Source organism: Erythranthe guttata, chromosome 3 (assembly GCF_056151865.1).
Source record: "Erythranthe guttata isolate IM_541 chromosome 3, IM_541, whole genome shotgun sequence".
In the NCBI taxonomy this organism is placed as follows: Eukaryota; Viridiplantae; Streptophyta; class Magnoliopsida; order Lamiales; family Phrymaceae; genus Erythranthe; species Erythranthe guttata.
This window is the reverse complement of record NC_142535.1, coordinates 14,328,049-14,346,862: the sequence shown is the minus strand read 5'-3', so window position 1 is coordinate 14,346,862 and position 18,814 is coordinate 14,328,049. Positions and strand designations below refer to the sequence as shown.

The 18,814-nt window shown below is 34.3% G+C and overlaps 3 protein-coding genes across 3 annotated transcripts; 1 reads left to right on the top strand and 2 right to left on the bottom strand.

Annotated features, from left to right (window-relative positions):
* Positions 1-8,144: 8,144 nt before the first annotated feature.
* Positions 8,145-14,187, top strand: CTC1 (conserved telomere maintenance component 1). Its single transcript, XM_088815585.1, has 16 exons — positions 8,145-9,433; positions 9,550-9,668; positions 9,748-9,822; positions 9,898-9,976; positions 10,092-10,154; positions 10,236-10,313; positions 10,418-10,618; positions 10,748-10,849; positions 10,937-11,200; positions 11,291-11,680; positions 11,758-12,306; positions 12,388-12,479; positions 12,773-12,992; positions 13,103-13,196; positions 13,419-13,738; positions 13,909-14,187. Exons 1-16 carry the CDS (start codon positions 8,333-8,335, stop codon positions 14,071-14,073), a joined length of 3,912 nt encoding a protein of 1,303 aa, XP_088671711.1. The 5' UTR covers positions 8,145-8,332; the 3' UTR covers positions 14,074-14,187.
* Positions 14,188-14,266: 79 nt separating this feature from the next.
* Positions 14,267-15,773, bottom strand: LOC105971403 (Thioredoxin superfamily protein). Its single transcript, XM_088815586.1, has 2 exons — positions 15,256-15,773; positions 14,267-14,557 (listed from the first exon to the last, which is right to left on the bottom strand). Exons 1-2 carry the CDS (start codon positions 15,706-15,708, stop codon positions 14,405-14,407), a joined length of 606 nt encoding a protein of 201 aa, XP_088671712.1. The 5' UTR covers positions 15,709-15,773; the 3' UTR covers positions 14,267-14,404.
* A 1,575-nt stretch (positions 15,774-17,348) lies between these two features.
* Positions 17,349-18,578, bottom strand: LOC105971218 (uncharacterized). The gene has a single exon (XM_012996068.2). It carries the CDS (start codon positions 18,430-18,432, stop codon positions 17,692-17,694), a length of 741 nt encoding a protein of 246 aa, XP_012851522.2. The 5' UTR covers positions 18,433-18,578; the 3' UTR covers positions 17,349-17,691.
* Between the last annotated feature and the right edge of the window lie 236 nt (positions 18,579-18,814).

Here is an 18,814-nt window from a genome sequence, read left to right as displayed (position 1 = left end):
TCATTGACTAATGTGGGATTTATGTGATCCGTGATTTTTAGTGAGTGGATTGCAATTTTTGTATAATAATAATTAATTTAGTAATATTAATTTATTAAAACAAATATTACCAAATGCTATATGGTCTTGGATGGACATAGGAATGACATTTTTGAACCAAAAAAAAAACTAAATAAATAAATCAACAAATAATGCTATTTGAAGGGAAGAATTTTAATACCTTTATCTAATTTGGATATTATGTGTGTATTTGATTTTATTTAAAATAAAATGTCAACTTTTATTTTCAACATAAACAATTAGACAAATTTTGAATCACCAATCATAAAATTTCATATAAAATCGCAACGAAACCAAAAAAAAAAAAAGATACAATCATGTCGAATTGGAAATTTCTCAAGATTCAAATCGAAAAACTGAACACTCGAAACGTACCAATAAATCAAACCTTAAACCATACGGGTTTGACAACCAATGATTATTATTATTATTATTAGGGAAAAAATACAGTATTTCATCCCTCAAATTTGCACCGATTTCATTTACATTGATAATAACAGTAACACCAGGTGAACCCGGTTATTGGGTTGACTCGGCACTGCGTTTGAGTGATTTGTGAATCCTTAGGAACGCGTTCTACGCAGAGCTGGTTACATCCATTTGGGTTGCAAGAAAGCACATCCAACCCTAATTCACATATTCTCCCGGATATCGGCACACATACGAGGTTTAAATAAAATATTACAAGAACCCAAAACAAGAAACACTTTGCCATTGATGAATTCATAACAAAATTAAACCTATTGTGTGTGTGTGTGTGTGTGTTTTGATAGCTAATGTATATATGTAAAAGAGAATGTTATTTGTCTTGTGTTTTTGGAAATTATTAATTGCATTTATATTGTGTCATTTGACTAATGTGGGATTTATGTGATATTCTCTGATTTTTAGTGAGTGGATTACAATTTTTGTCAAAATTTCTTGTGTCATTTGCCTAATTTGGGGATTTGTGCAATCTCCTATTTTTCATCATAAAACTAAGAATTTCCTTTTTGAAATTCGGACCGGACTGGTAGGTTGAATCGATTAAATCGCGAACCATTGGCTTGTACATTCCAGTTTGACCGGTTGAACCGTGACATTGGAATCCAAATGAAAATCGGGTTTTTTGGCCCCAAATTGTGTTTTTTAAATTAAAAAATTGAACAAATAAAATGGCCAAACCAATGTTTTATTACTATCCAGCTGAAAAAAAACAATATATATTTTTTTGAAATTGGAAGACATGTTATTTTTTAGGGTAAATTACAAACACCTCATGAGTTATGGTCAAATTACAAAAAATTCCCTATTGTTTGGGTAATTACATCTACCCCTCAACTATGATTTTTTCTTACACCTCCACCCTTATGGTGCCAAATTCAACATAATCATCTAGATTCCGTAGAATGTGCTCTAGTTTGTACCCGTTTTGTGTAAAAATACAGTTTCCGATGCACCACAAACTGATATATACAAGCTAAAAATCACATATTATGATCATCTTGCTTCATAATGTAGAGTTTGAATGGGATAAAACGGATACAAAAGTGACATATAATCTCGAAGATTCTACTAAATTTGAGGAGTTGAAGGGGTGGTTGTAATTATCCTAACAAGAGGGGTGTTTTTGTAATTTGACCATATCTCAGGGGGGTGTTTGTAATTTACCATATTTTTTTATTATAATTTCTATAATATTTGAAACGATTCGGTATAATATTTGTGTGTAAAGAAAAACGAATTCGATTTACATTTTAATTGTAAATGAGTAATGAGTTAATGTGTATGAAACAAATATGCTTTATTTATTATAAATATTAAAAAAAAAAAAAAAAAAAACGATTGGACCTCAGTTGAACCGGTCCAACCGTGGCCCGGTAGCTTGTCTGGGTCAATGTTCGGTTCAGTTTTCAAAACATTTCTAAAAACCACTTTGTTAAGAAAAACCAAGGTTGTAAAAAGCGGTAATCGGGTCCGAGTCGGTCACGCACCGACTCACGATTAATCGGTGCGGCGGTGATTAATCGGTGATAAATCAGAAATAAATCGGTTTTTAAAATTTAATATAATATATTTCTAGATATTATTTATAAATACTCCAACCATATATAAAAAGATATTTAAACATAGTTATATCTCCATCATGTATATATCCTAATAACATAATAAAAGTTTAATAATTATAAGATTATAATACGTAATATCCTTATAAAATAAATAAAAAGACGAATTTTTTGAATTTACATTTATTCTTGACCATCATAGCATACATCATTAGTTATTTAACAATAACAATTAACTTAAACAAAATAAGGCATAAACTCATATTTTCTTTTATTAAAATCCCAACTTTTATTTTGAATTATATATAAAAAAAAAAAAAAAAAAAACCGATTTTTGACCGATTTTTTGCCGATTTTTGCCACCGAGTTTGATCCGCCTTAAAGGTTTGACCGCCTCAGACCGCCTAAAACCGCCTCACAGGCAAAAAACCGATTTTCAAACCTTTACACTAAAATCGTAAATGTTTTGGACCGCCTCCGCCTCGGAGACCGATTAATCGGCCGCCTCGGCCGATTTTTAGAACACTGAGAAAAACTTGAACAAACTGTGGTGGGGATATAATGCAAGTTTTTTTTAAAACAAAAGGGTTTGCTAATTGCTGTATATTTTCTAGTTTCTACACCCCATGTGTTTACTCTAATTGTTAAAAAGTAATGTTATTAATATTAGCAAAACCCCCCTATAACTACTTTTTTTTTAGCAAACTAGCCCATTAAAACCTCTCATTTAGGGGGCTGTATGCTAAAATAATGCATTATAGAGGGGTTTGCTATTATTTACAATTAGAAGAGTTTTTTAGAAATTTAATATAACAGAGGGTACTAAATGCAATAAATCTTTTATTTGTCAACACCTTTCGGAAGTTAGATCTTAGATTTGATCCACTTTTACCCTTATTTTGGATAAAATTTCTAATTATTTGTATTAATTGTCTAATAAGTAATAAGTAATTTCTCAACACACCTCATTTTTTTTCCTCTCATCGTAATTAAATCTTCCACTTATTGACACATTTTATTTTCTATCTAATAAACTCGGTCCTCGTTTACTTACCTATATTGAATTAGACTACTTTGAATTAGATTGTAAAAGTCAATCTTTCATCTTTGTTCTCCTGACATACATATAAAATAGTTCCTCAAAAGAGAAAAAAAGAAAAAAAAAAAAAAATACATAAACTAGGCTTATCATTCATTGTAAATTGAAATTTATCGTAAACGTTTAATTAATTATTTCATTTCACAAAGATATAAGAGCAATAATTAGATAATATTTTGTTTAAGATTTATGCATACATTATCATATTTTATATTGTAATTATTTGTATATGAGATAAACTTATCACTGAGAGTTCTCTCAAAGCCCAAAACAATTTAGGTCAATATTGGTTGTATTAACACTTTATAGTAAAATTATTTGAATATATCATGTGTTTGTGAAAGAAAAATATAAATAATAATTTGTTACGTTCAATATTATAAAATGCGTCTACGTTGGATCAAATTTTTACAACATTTGGTCGAAAGATGTTCTCACTAGATAAATAACTAAATAACTAAAAAAAAAAATCAAAACAAACCACCTTTGTAAATAAAAATGTTGTGAAAATATGTAGAAAGTTATCACAAAGTTAGAGATATTTCTAAAAACTCGATAGAATTTATTCCGCCACTATCAACCGTGAAATTAAATCAATGGCCACTATGCATTAATGGAGGTTTAATAGACGAACTAGTCAACACTTAGAATACTAATAAAGTTCATATGTTGGCTATCTAAAAACACAGTAAGCCTCTGACAAATGATCTCTATGAAATTTGCTTAGGACCTCCGAAATAAAATATTGTTTACATAATAAATTAGATCTTTCAAAAATTTATTATGTGATATTTACTCCTCCTCTCAGTGATAAACCTAAATATATTGATAAACCTAAACCTATCTAAACCTATATTTTAGGCTATATTGTGATAAATCTAAACCGTCATCACTTAAAATAACCTAAATAGGCCGTGTTTAAGATATAATATGGAGATATGATCATTTAGGCCTCACTAATCAAAACAGATTTGTAAATCGTTCCGTTTTTGTCTTTATTTGACGAATGATGATTCATACAGATCTGAACATTGTTTCATTTTTGTCTTGATTTAATACAATCTGAAGATCGTTTTGTTTTTGTCTTGATTTGACGAATGATGATTCATATAGATCTGAATAGCATTTCGTTTTTGTCTTGATTTGATGAATGATGATTCATACAGATCTGAAGATCGTTTCGTTTTTGTATTGATTTGTCAATTTTTTTATGAATGATAATTCATACAGATCTGTAGATTGTTTCGTTTTTGTCTTGATCCGTAGCAACCGAAGCAACTGAATATTGGTCCTCAATCGGGATGATGGGCATAAAAATGATATTTGGAAAAAAAAATATCAATAATTAATGTTATTTGAAGTGAACTATTTTAATATTTTTTATACTCTAATTTGGATATTCTTTATGTATTTGGTTTTATTTGAAATAAAATGTCACTTTTTTATTTTAAAAAAAAAAAAAAAACAAAATTTAAGTAGTAAAAAAAATCAACTAAAGACAATCGTGTCGAAATGGAATTCTCTTAACATATATTCAAATCCAAAAATTAAAAACTCAGGTGCGTATCAATAAATCATAAGAATTTCACAACCAACAATGATTATTACATCCCCATATCAATCGTACCACGAACTTTAATTTGGGAGAAAAAAAAAAACAACAATTAATAAAAAAATAAAAAAATAAATAAAGTTTATGGACACTGATAATAGCAATAACAATAGTTAGCATCAGTTACAGAATCATACTCGCATGTTGCTTGTGCGATTCTTAACTTCTTAGGAACACTTTTTATGCAATACGTGTCACATGACGTGGCATCGCGTGCGTTGCAAACAATCACATCCCACAAACCACACTCAAGTAAAATAATATAACAACACATAACATGGAAAAGTTTGCCATTGATAAATCCAAAACAAAACAATATATTAATTTGTATTTTATGTATGTGTATATTTATGAATTTTTTTATGATGCTTTAATTGATTTTCTGTATATGCCAAAAGAGAAAAATAGAAAAAGATCCGTAGATATGGAAATATATTGTTGTTATTTGTCCATTTTGAGCTGTCGTTCTTCTAGAAATTATTATATTTTTACGGGCGAATGGCAAAAATGCTCATTACATGAGACTTAAATGCACATTGGTAAAAAGAAAAACAGTCTCTCAATTAAACTCATCCCATGTCTTTAGTCTAAAATACATACCTTCATCATTTTTTGAAGGATTATATGATATCTTGAGCTCCATTTTGAGTTTTGACGTCTCGTGTTTTTGGAAATTATTGATGTCATTTGCCTAATTCAAATTAATTTATTAATTTCAAATTCAAATTAATTTTTAAAATTAAAGTCGAACACATTTTATTCAGTTACCGTGGTCAACGTCATAAAAAAATATCAATTTTTTCTAAGGTAACTTACAAAATCCCCTAAACTTAGATTAAATTACAAAAACCACCTCTACCTATTCGTAACTACCAAAATCCCCCCGATGTTTGTTTCCGTCTTACAACAACCCCTTACAGTGTGTTTTGTCATGGATTTTTATTTATTTATTTTAGGAAATAAACTTTACACAATTTCAGATTTTTTCTTTTATTTCTCACTTATTTAACATAAGGTATAATAGAGTGTACACATTTTTGTTTAAAAAACTCGATCAACAGTTAATCATCAGATAGAGATTTTGGTTATTACGGATAGGTGGGGTGATTTTCGTTATTTAGCCTAACTTCACGGGGGTTTTCGTAATTTACCCTTTTTTCTATTACACAAGTCAACCTGACGAGCCGGCGGGGTTCACACGCCGGTCCGACCGGGTGGGTCATGGGCATTAGGAAGTGTTAACATTCAACCGTCCCTTCGTACACGGAGTGGTTCAAGGGATGGTGTCGGGGTGGTCGACACGATTGTTATTTTCGTACGATTGTTATATCCAATAAAATTGGGAACGTTATACTGCACCCTCTCTTTTTGAGAAGCATTATTGAAAATCGTGCCGGAAAACCGGTTTTGTAAGATTTGAAGAAGGACAGATTTGTCAGCCCCTATTTCTTAGAAAGTTAAAAACATTCACACCTATTTCCTTTATTTGCACCTTTCCATACCCTAAGGGCATCCCAAAGGCTCCATATTGTTGGTATATATATAACAATCTGCGTAAATTGAAGAAATACTTACTTGTTTGTCGAAAAGAGGAATTGTCAAAAACACAAAGAACGATCGAGGCTTGCCAAAGCAATTCCCTTAAGACAATATTTCCGGGCTGTCAACGGTGCACAGTCTCTTCCCGGTAGTCTCCCAAGGTACAACGATCGGTTGTCGAATATTTGCACGAATATTCGACCCACGGCGAACTTGAACAACGAACGGAACTTTGACGAAGAGAAAGAAAAATATAAAGAACTATCTCTTAATTGCCGATTAAATTCAGTACAAAATTGGCCAGATTCTGCCTTTATTTATAGGTTGTAGAGATCCATTCACAGAGGGATGCAATGGTTGGAGAAGAAACAGAAGGTTGTGTCTGTTTTTTTTACTGAGTTCAAAAAAACGTAGGAAAATTAATTGGTCATGAGCCAATTAATTAATTTGGTTTGGGCCAAGTATTTTATTATTTGGATTTTGGTTCAAATAATTTAACTAACTACTAAATGTCCCCAAAAATAATATTTGTGGACATCTAAACCCAAACTAGTCCTATCACTCGATCACACCGAGCGCACATCTTTTGAACTTTAACCATTTAATCAAGACAATTTTCATTCACTTTACTTCATGATTTTGATCAAGTAAATAAATGAAATTAATCTTTACATAATTAAATTAATATTACTCAATATTAATTATTGGAAATCATGAAAATTTCAACACATATTCCATTGGGCTCTAAAGTATAGAACTTCTGCAAAAAAAGGCAACACCAACAAGAGTTCTGGTGGTGGTGGGTATGCAAATTTAGAGATTTTTATAAAATTCTTAAATATTTTCCTAAATATGTGATTTCATTTGGAGACTATCTATTTACTGGGTCCCACGGCATTTTATTTCATTTTATTTTTTCCTTCAGAGTTTTTAAGGGGTGCTTATTTTATATTTATATAGTTCGAAAAAAATTGTATATATTATTTTTCATTATATTTGAACATATACCCCTGTTAATATTTTGTCATTTCATTTGTTTGAATTATTTTTCTATAGCAATATAGATAAAAATAAAATAATTAATGGCAGGGATCAATTTGTATATATATATATATTTTTTTTTCATTATATTTGGACATATATCTTTTCAGATTTTTTTATTTCTTTGATCAATATGCGTATTAAAAGTAATTATGACTGATGCCTGATGGAATATAAATTAATTATCTAAAACCTCACAGATGAATAAAATTTAAACCTTAATTACATTACTATATAAAAAAAAATCGTAAAGTAAATTTAGAGACTCAAAATTATAGAGCTCTCCATTGTGGAATTTTTTTTAGAGACTCGAAAATTTTATCGGGTCTCCATATAGGTCTCCAAAACCGAATTTGGAGACCCGATTTGCTTACTCCATTGGAGATGCCCTAAAGTAATTCGATTATTTTGCATAGAAAGATGAACTTAATTTTTTCAAGGGTTCTTTTGGGAGAGAAGCAGCGAACGAATGAAAAAAAATAGAAAAAAAGGTGCTAATTGAAGAAAAGAGGGGTGGATGTTTTGAAATTTATAAGAATAGACAAAGACGAATTCGCCCTTTTTCAAATCTCACAAAACCGGTTGCCCTTCACTTTCGAGCCAAAAGGTGATGGAGGGTGCAAATTGACAAGAAATTTATAAATGGAGGGTGCAAAGTGCTATTTTTTCAATTTAAGGGCACAAAGTGCCAAACTCATGCAATGTGAGGGTGCAAACTGCAAAAAGCCAATTACCCTTTTAAATTTATATATTTTTTCCTTTTTATAAAATATTTTTCTCTGTTCATCTTCCCGCCCTCGCCCTTCACCATTGCTGGTTTCTCTCTCTCTCTCTCTCTCTCTCTCTCTCTCTCTCTCTCTCTCACACACACACACACACACACACACACACTCACACAGAGAAGAGCTCTGATTCCGCAGTACATATACGTGCATAATGGAGAAAGAAAGTTCTTTTACTTTAACTATCTCCGATCTAATTCAGCGAGCCCAGCCCCTCACCGCCGCGGCATCTCTCGTTCCCAGCCGTCCGATTTCCACGTTGGGGCCCCACAATAATTCCGATGAAAACCACCGCCGGAAATCATCCTCAGATACCTGTCGGAACACTGGTCTCCAAACCCTAAAACCGTTGAATCAGCCAACGCCCCTTATTGGAACCCTTACCCTGCCGTCTATTCCAAAGAGCAGTTCACGGATTAAATGCAACTGCTTCCAGTTTAGTGACGATTCCGCTACGATTTGCTGTGGAATTTTGGATTTCGACCCGAAAATGATTGATCAGAGGATTCGGGTTCTAGCTTGGAATTTTATCCCCTTACAATGTGGGGATGGGGGTGTGAAAGGTGGGTTCCTGGAGATCATTACCTGGGAATTTTGCCGATCTTTTAGCGGGAATGTTTGTTCTTTGTCGGATTTCGGTTCTTTTTGCTTGACTCTAGGTGGTTGTGACGTTAACGAAAACTCCGCCGCCAACTGTTTGATGTTTGGCCTGATAGAGTCAATAAGCCCTGTATCCGTTGTTCCTTGTGCGGGTGGTGAAACTGGTTCAAGAAATATCAGCGGGTTTCTTGCAAATGTTCATGTTTGCAAATGCAAAATTTGTGCCGCAAAGTTACTGGTATCGCAATTGAAAGATTTGAGTGAGGAAAATGTCGGAGACCATTCTTTTACGAAGACGGTGATTGTTTACTTTTGTGGGTTAACATCGGCGTGGCATCCTGTCATCTCACGGTTTATAGGCGGCATTGTTTTGCTTACGGGGTTAAAGAAAAAGTTGGTATTCATTAGCAAGGAAGTGTCTCAATTGATGTATGTGACGACAGATGAAGCATCATTCCATATTGCTAAGTTGTTTAAGCAACGAGGTTTCGTCTGCAATAGTGATGTAAGAGGGGAGGGTGAATGTGGTAGCTACACTGGGATCGTTACTGGTTTGTACATGCAGGGGATGGTAGTCGAGTTGGATCAAGATGTGATACTATTATTAACCGAGCAGCATCTCACTGTACCGCACTGTGTCAGAGTTGGTGCTATTGTACGTTAATTAGCCTCTGCTCGTTTGCGTCAATTTCAATATATATCATTTGTGCATTTACTCTCTTGATATCTACTTGATCCTCCCTTAACATCTTTCAACGTCTGATTCTTTAGGTGACTCTGAAAAATGTACATTTTGTTGATCCAAAGTTCCGTTGGGGAAAAATGTTGATACTTGGTGCTTGCTGTAGAACTAGTGTGTATGTGGAATCATTCTCCCCGTTGGAAACAGGGTTAGCACAAATTTTGATAGTACTGAAAATAAAATTCATTTGTACATTGTATTTACTTTTGATGCAATATCTGTTGTAGATGTCATTCGAGATCATGCTCTCCGAGCTCCCTTCAGAAGTGCATTAATTCCTTGTCTTTTGCAGCCAGATTATGGTACTAAATATGTAAATGCCAGTCAATTTTTCGTTGCTTTTGATTGGCTCATCTAATGCCAATCTTGTGCTCCAGGGCGTTACTTGTCATCTCATGTTTCGGGAAAAAGTTTGCCGGGATTTTATCCGAAAAGGAAATATTCGGGTCAAAACATGTAATATATCTGGTTACCTCCTTCAATTTTCGATTGATTTATTTCATGAATGCATTATATTTTTGGTAGTTTGAGTTAATCTAAGCTGATTTCAACAATTGCAAGGTGTTCCCAGAACGAAGGACTGGCTCAAAAGTACGCTAGTTCATATTTGCCAACATCAGCTTTTCAGATTCGGGTAAATTTGTATCGATGACATCATAAAAAAATTCCCGTTTTTTATTGCTGCCACCTTCACTTGCGTATCTCTGTTTGGCAGCAAGGACTCATGCTTGAATTCTGTAAACATAATTTGTGTTCTGTTGGCAATGAAGCACATTACGGTCATTTGAGATTGGTCAGTCTCACGTATTTACATTTGACTATAGCCATATCAAATATCTCATTTAGAGTAACAAGTAATGCATATTGAGGATTGCGATTGTCCTGTTCTAATTTCAGGTGCTACCTATTGCTAATTTAATTAGTTATTACGAGGCTTCGTGGAAGAAAATTCTTGACGACCAAGATAATTTTTCTGGTCTTGTCTATGACAGCAATCAGAAAAAGCCTCTATGCTGTGAAGGTAGATCTTATGTCCAGTCAGTCAAACGAGTCTTTCACACCGAAGAAATTGGCGTTCTTGTACTTGGAACTCTAAAGGTAAAAAACAAACGCATTCTCCTTAAAAGTAGTGCTAGCAACGATTCACATTTTTCCGTCTATATATTTTTTCTTAGTTCGAGTTGGGTGATAATCAAAGGCATATCCAATTTCTCTTATTTTCTACAGGTTTCTTTATCGTCTGGAAAATTGCAGCTTGTTGATGCGACCGGTTATATTGATATCATGACTGACCTTCCAACAACTTGGGACTTTGACAGGATTTTTGAGGTAGTGCTGTCTGAATGGTACAAGGAGAGATATTAGCATGCATTTACGTGCTTCAAGAATTAATCCATCTTTTCTCACTCCTTTCAGGCAAAAAAATTCAGACTAATTATTGAAGGCATACCCCCAAAATTAGTCGACTTGGATTCCACCATACATCAGCCTTTATCTTGCCGAAGCATATTCAGTAACGATCTGCCATTAGAAAAGATGAAGACATCGATTTATCTTTACGCCGATAAAGATTCTAGAAGTTGTTCTCTTTTCTTTGATTCGAAAGGAAATTCTCACGAGCTTGAGAACGGAAAATATCACCTGATTATGTTAACACACAAATTTCCCATTCAGCAAAAGGTACGTTTCTTTTAGCAACAAATAGTGGTGAAATTAAAGTTTTGGAGTTTTTTGAACTGTATTTTAAAAAAAAAATCGTTGACATTTTAGTTTCAAGGAGATCTAGCAAAGTTGTCCAACATATTTGCCGAGGCCATAGTCTTGCCTTGGGATTTGCTTGTGGCTGGGAAATATGAAGATACTGTCACAAATTACGTGGAAAATATTACGAGACCTGAAAAGCATCGTAGTAATAAGAGATGTAAAGTCGAGCAAGCTTGTGTTGATGCTTCCAATATTGGTTTAAATGAATCCATGAACAGATTACGAGGCCAATTTACATTAAAGACATGTGCTTCAAATCATCCGATAGAACTGCCATGTCTGATTGCCAGTAAAGGTAAAAAAATCCATTACCATGCTAAGATGGTTTCTGTCTGTAAACCTTCAAAGAGGAAGGTATTGCTCGAGTTCAGTCCCGATAGCCTTTGCGTTTACGAGGTATGTCGTGTTGTTTTAGTTATCTTGTGATTTTGTTTTTGTGTGCATTCACTACTTATTTAAGACATTGAATGCAGGTAATGAAAATTGGCTGTTGTTACCTTATTAAACATCACGAAGAAGATAATTTACGCCCAATAAAAGAAAATCCTCAAATTAGTCGTGCTAAATTATCCATTAGTTCCGAAAACCGTGTTAGGAAAGTTAGATTCTCATCAATCGAAACTCTCAGAAATTCAGATGTATTTCCTTCTTGTAATCTACATAATAGCAGCGACGAGATCATTTTAGAAGGGCCCCACCGAGTTGAAATTTCAGGTCTCGACAGTGATGTACATTCAGACATAAATGTGTTTGTTCCCTCCGGTGATGTAACTTTACTGGAGAAAGCTATTAAAGATTCTTCCAGCGAAGAATCGGATATCCATGGCCATGGTGAACCCATGACAAATGCATCGGTTTGTCACACTTTACCCGAGGGGAACCTAATAACTTTGCAAGGGGTTGTAATGTCTTTTCACGACTGTAGTGGTGACAACTGTCCTGTACCTGGTCAAGGTTATCTTCCGATGTTTCTACGAGGAAATGGCGGTGTCTGTTTTCATGTTTTGGTGGACAATCAAACTGTATTCTTCTCTACCGAAATGCTTTGCTTAATATTTTAACATACTTTTCTTTTTCTTACTCTTGTTTTTCTTTTTTTTCAGGTCAGAATATTCTGCGATTTAAGTAAACAAACTTACCCTGTTGGGTTAGGAACAAATGTGTATGCAACCTTTCATCGGATTCTTGTACTTAGGTACGAATAGTCGATCATGCGAATATAATACCTTTTTTCTAGCTTGTGTTTTCACCCCTTTTTGGTTGTTTATCCAGAAATAAACGGAGAAGGATCATATTTGGATCTTGTTTAGAAATTATTGGTTACTTACTAATATGGATAGGATGAAATTAATCTAAGCAATTTTTATTTTTTTTTTTTGTTTTTTTTTTAACATTGGACTTCTGACTCGTTTTAAAGAAAAAATATATCAGTGTATTTCCTTACCTTTTTTTTTTTATGGAATTTATCAAGAATGTTATTTTTCCCAGCGCGCAGAACCGATATGTAATGACACCTGTATCCTTCATAACAATCAAAGATACAATCTTGACGAATGGACATCTAACCGATGAATTCAATGATCCATCTCGAACTGGAACTGAAACTGTAGGCTTATTCAGCGTTGCTTCTCCAAACACTGTTCCGACAATATTAATATCCGATGCATTGCAATTATCGGAGCTTAAACCACTTAAGTTTCGTTGCAGGGTAATTTCTGTGAATTATGCTGTTTTGTTCCATGGATTTGAAAATCTACTTGTCAATTCTTGATTATTAATTTTTCATGACCTTTATCTAACCATTTCTTGATTACACAGATCGTTGGTGTTTATACGCTTGTATTTGAGAAGACTAAAACTACTGCAGTTTCTCGTTCATGTTTTGGGATCCCATTTGCTGGTTTTATCATCGGTAATTCTTCTGTTCGACTCGAAACTTTTAAGCTTGGAAAGAAAATAAAATACATTTGACAAACTATGTATTTATTGACATATTCTCAGTACCGAAATAACTCTTTTTATTATCGGTAAATTTCATTTAAAACATTTCGGAGTATACCATTTTCTCACCACAAGAATGTATTTGATATTACTCTTTCTCAATGGTTCTTTCTTCGTTCCAATTGTCTTGTAGATGACGGGTCGTCGTCTTGTTGTTGTTGGGTTGACTCGGAGAGGGCTAAAGCCTTGCTTGGGTTAGAGTTTGAAGACCATTTACGTAAAGATTCTGCAGAATCTTTTGGGAGATCCAAAGCTCGTAAACGCTCCAACATTGGCCGCTTAAACCGTGTTCTAGAGCGACACAACAGAATTGTGGTGAAAAACTATGGACACATATTCGATCCTTCGAGTCAACAACTAGCTTTCTTGGTCAACTCCGACAAATCACTTCGAAGTTCAGACGAAGATCTCCTTAGAAACTCGATCAACTATGCTTTCCTTCGCCCATCTTGGGTAAGTATTAGTTAGACTCAACTCTGTTCGTATAGAGCATGAAAAAGCTGATTAACATGCTATTTTGTATATTTTTTTGCTCAATTTTCTATTTTCTCAATCTTAACTTATCAAGATTTTATTTTCTTGAATCATATAATTACAGGTTTCGGTTTTTTATTTTTTTTCAGACAATAGTTGGCAACCTCATGGATGAAAAAACGAGTAACTGGTTGGGAGAGCGTTTAATGGAGTTGGATATATTATTTCCTTCATTGCTCAATGTATGGCTCACGAGCATTTGTCACACGGACATGCTCGCAGAAGCTAGGAACATCATTCAAGAACTCGTATAATTTGCAGGTAATATCTGTTTGTTGTAAACTTTGTTATTTAGACGAGGTCCGTTCGATGCTTTAATACTTCACATGTAAATCCTTAACTTTTCGGTAAGATTATATTTCTTAAAACATGTTCAATGGCAATGGCAATGACAATGTTAATACAGTTAAACTGGATCAGAAGCTTGCATAAGTTAAATAGTACATGTAACAAACAACCTTAAAATTTCAATTAAATTTAAACTCTTGTATCATAACTTATAATTTATGTACAAACCCATTAGGGGAGATAAAAAGTAAAACTATCCATGTCTGAAAAAAATAAGTTAAAAAAAGCGGGAACTTTCTAATTTTTCTGCTTGCGTCTCGTTTTGAGAAGGTGGGAAACACCAGCTATTACATGGAGTCTACTGTTCGGAACACCCGTTTTTGCAAGTGCATTTCCATATTTATCTATTAGGACAAAGCATGGGACATACTTTACGTCGTAATGGAGTAGCTGCATTCACAAAATTACGATTATTTTCAGCAACTATCGCAATAAAACACAAAGCAATACAAAACCCGAAAACCAATAGGAAGGTAACTTGATACATCCTAAAATTATCAACAAGTGATTATGTAGATGTAAAAAAGGAATAACATTTAACATATCTTTTCAGCTAACACAACACTAATTGTTAGCTTTACGAACCATTAGAAAAAAGTGTCAAATTAACCTAAACATATCTCATATGGATAATTACGAAAAACCCCTCATGTTTGGGTAGTTGCAACCATGCCTCAACTATGAATCGTTTTACACGTCCACTCTTGCAATGTCAAATTTAGCGTAATCTTCTAGACTATGTTGAATATTGTCCAGTTTGTACCAATTTTAGCTTGTAAATATCATATTATGGTGCATCACAAACTGCAATTTTACACAAAACGCGTACAAGCTAGAGAACATTCCACGCAATCTACAAAAATTATGTTGAATTTGACACCACGAGGGTGGACGTGTAAAAAAAATTCATAGTTAAGGGAGGTGGCTATAACTATCCAAACAAGTTTCGTTTTTTTTTTTTCCTCGTAATTTGACCTTATTCACTCAAAATAATAATAATAATACTTTTAGCATGAATCAAGAATCTTCAAAATCAAGCAGCTGAAAAAAATATATACTTGAATTAAAATAAAAAAAAAATGAATAACCTCAGGTAACCAGTGATCGTTCTCGGCGTCGGCCATAACAATGTTGAGCCAATCGGAGTTTCTATTCTCGATTTCAATCACAAACGGAAGCAGCGAATTACACAGCCTGCACTTGGGCGAGTAAAATTCGAGAACCGTAGCTTCTTTCCCGCTCGCTAAAGCAGCGGCGAACGCTCTCTGCTCCGCCTCTCCTTGCTCGCTAGGGCTCAAATTCTCCCTCTTTTGCTTCAATTTGAATGGGCTTTTCTGCGAATTTGGTGGTGATACTGCGGAATTGACGAAATTGAACGCTGCAATCCCCAAATTCTGGGCCGATTTGAAAATCCAAGGGGTATTATCTAAATTACAGGGACTATTTGCGGGATTGTTATTGTTATTGGGAGTGTTTTGGTTTGGGTGATTATCCCATGGCCATTTTATGCAGAAAATAGGGTGTTTTGATGCTGAATTCATCTCTCTCTCTCTCTCTCTCTCTCTACAAATTTGAATCTGAGTAGTAGATGATATGATTTTCTTCATATTGGGGTGGGATTTGTTATCTTGAACTAGTTTGGGGACTATTGTAGAATTTCAGAAAACTATGCTGGACCTTTTTTTTTTAGCTAACTTGATGTTGGGCTAAAGCCCAACTTAAACTTTGGATTGATATGTTCCTATGTATGGTTCTTTCCAACTGATTTTTTTTTTTATTTTTAATTAGTGAAATTTCTTCTTTAGGTTGTTGAAATTGAATTGAAAAATATTGGAGCAAAATATTTTCTAGAGTAACTTTTAGATGAATAAGATCAATCCACGTGGCAAGAAAGAAAGGAGCTAATGAAGTCCGGTGAAAGTCTTGATCGTGCAGCAGATAACTAACATACTGACTATAATCTAGATCTGACGTGGTGGCTGATGATTGGAGCTACTGGATTTAAGCAGTTATGTTGATTCCATACATAGGAAATTCAACAAAATGTAATTTACTGGTTTTTTCGTAATTTGACCAAACAAAATGTAAGCCATTTTTTTCAAGATTGAACGATATGTCTCTTTAGTTCGTGCATTCATCTTCCTGAATTAGAATTTTATGTGCATGGTAATTACTTAAACTATTGTGCACTATTTAAGACGGTTAGTCGAGTTGGTCGGTGAAATCTTTGATTGAATTTGGTAAATCGTACAACAAATATAATTTTTATAAAACAAAAATAAAAGTAAAGAGTGTTTATACATTTAATTACGTGTAAATCTTGAAGCAAGCTCGTGGAAACAACCAACAAAAAATTTCAAACACACTAATAGTAGTCTATGAGGCACGTTTAACACAATTGGCCATGTGGGCTTAATTGCCTCAATTATTTACGAATTTATCTGCCGACATATACATTATTATATTATAAATAAACAATTTATCTAATAAATAAATAATAATAATTATAATAATTTGGAACATTCGTTTCGACAACATGTTTGTTTTTTTTCCTACCTGAACATGTCTGGTGTCCCACCACATGTTTAACGCTAGTGCTGCTCCTTTATTTTGTTTTCATATTTCAATTTTTTTTTTTATTAATCTAATTACTAAAATTAAATTATTACTAATGATAATATAATTCATTCAACACACACAATTGATATACCCTATTGGTCAACCAAAATGAAAGGCAAATTAAGCCCATAAAACATGTGTTAATTAAAGAGTTATTAGGCTATTAAGGGCTCGTTCAGTTAACTATATTAAATTAATTTGAATTAGATGAAATTAAATTAATTTTGTACTGTCTAATTAATTAGTTAGTTAGTAAGACGTTCGGTGTATTGAATTCAATGATGAATTAAATCTGTTAAATTATTGTATATGGTTTGTATATAAAACATTTTATTTAGTATAATTAACATGTAGTTTGAAGAATATTAAGAAAAATAAATATTTAATTTGAAGGATAAATTAGTTTTATTTATTTAGTCATTCACTATTATATTAATCTCAGAAGAAAGCTACTAATTTAATGAAATAGTATTATTTAACAACAGTTTTTTATTTTAGTTACCAATTTGTTACTAGTCCCTATTATTTAGTCAGTAGAAGAATCGTACAATTCTCGTTCGTGGTCATAAAAATTGGGATTTGGAGGTGAATTGACATTTCTCTACTAACAATTATTCCGAATTTATTTTAAGTTTCAGGAAAGAACTGAATTTAAATATAATTGAGCAATTTTAAAAAGAAAATTGAAAATTTTGAAACTCAAATAAAATAAAATAAGCTTAGGCAAATTTTAAAAAGACTTCCATCTTAAGCTGAATGAATATCGATTAATAAAGAAATAAACGCGATTTAAAAAGAAATATATATAAATAAATAAATATATTAACAAGAAATTAATTAATCACCGCCGAAAGGGATTAAAAAAGTAAATAAATAATTAAACTACCGCCGAAACAAACAAAACATCACAAACGAAACCCAGAAGAAGTCTCCGGATACGACGTCGTAACGTAGTCCCTCACCTCCCTCGCTATCACATTCCTCATCACATCCCAGAACTCCGCCGGCAAACCCTTCTCCGCCGCCGCCCCGCCGCCCCCCGTCCCCGGCGGCGCCAACGACAGCGCCGTCATGGGGTCGTACTCGTCGCCGTCACAATCACCACCACCAACACTCGCCGGCGGCGGCGGCGGATACACCCCACCAGACCCCGCCGCCGCCGCCGCCGTATTTTCGCCGCCGTCGTCCGATTTCGGCGGCTCCTCAAAGCTCCGCCGCATCTGGCACCGCCTCTTCAGGGTCGAGTTCCAGTGGTTCTTCACGGCATTGTCCGTGCGGCCGGGGAGCAGACGGGCGATGGTGGCCCACCGGTTCCCGTACTTGCCGTGCGCCGCCAGGATGGCGGCGTCCTCCGCCGCCGAGAAGGGGCGGTGCTCCACGTTGGGGCTGAGCTGGTTGCACCACCGCAGGCGGCAAGACTTCCCCGACCGGCCCTTTATGTATTTGCTTATCAAGGACCAGTTCCGGGCCCCGTACCGGTCCACCAACCGGGTCAGGATCTTGTCCTCCTCCGCACTCCACGGACCTTTGATTCTCTCCGACTTTGTCGGATTCTTGCCGCCGCCGGCGGACATCGAAGACGAGTCCGACGATGAATCCGACGAAGTCGAACTCCCTCCCGACGAGCACCTCTGAAAAATATCCATTCTTGAAAAGTGATTTAATTTTGCTAATCTCTTCACTAATCAAGATTAGATAGTGAGAAGTTGGAAAGAAAGAAAAATGTGTAGTAATTGATGAGAGTTAGTTTTTTGGAGTGTAAGAGAGCAAGTGGGGTGTGAGAATGAGTGAAGGCAACTATATATAGATATAGATACATGGACTATACATATACATTCATGATACATACATACATACACTAGCAATGAAGTAAATGGACGGTGGTATAATTATTGTAGATTTCACTTTTAATTTACACTCATTTGCATTTTGCACCAGTAAAATGACGAAATCTCTCGCCTCAGGACCCTGTTTTTTATGAACAATTGTAAATCATGGTGACTTACGCCCCCGTTAGGGTAGTAGACT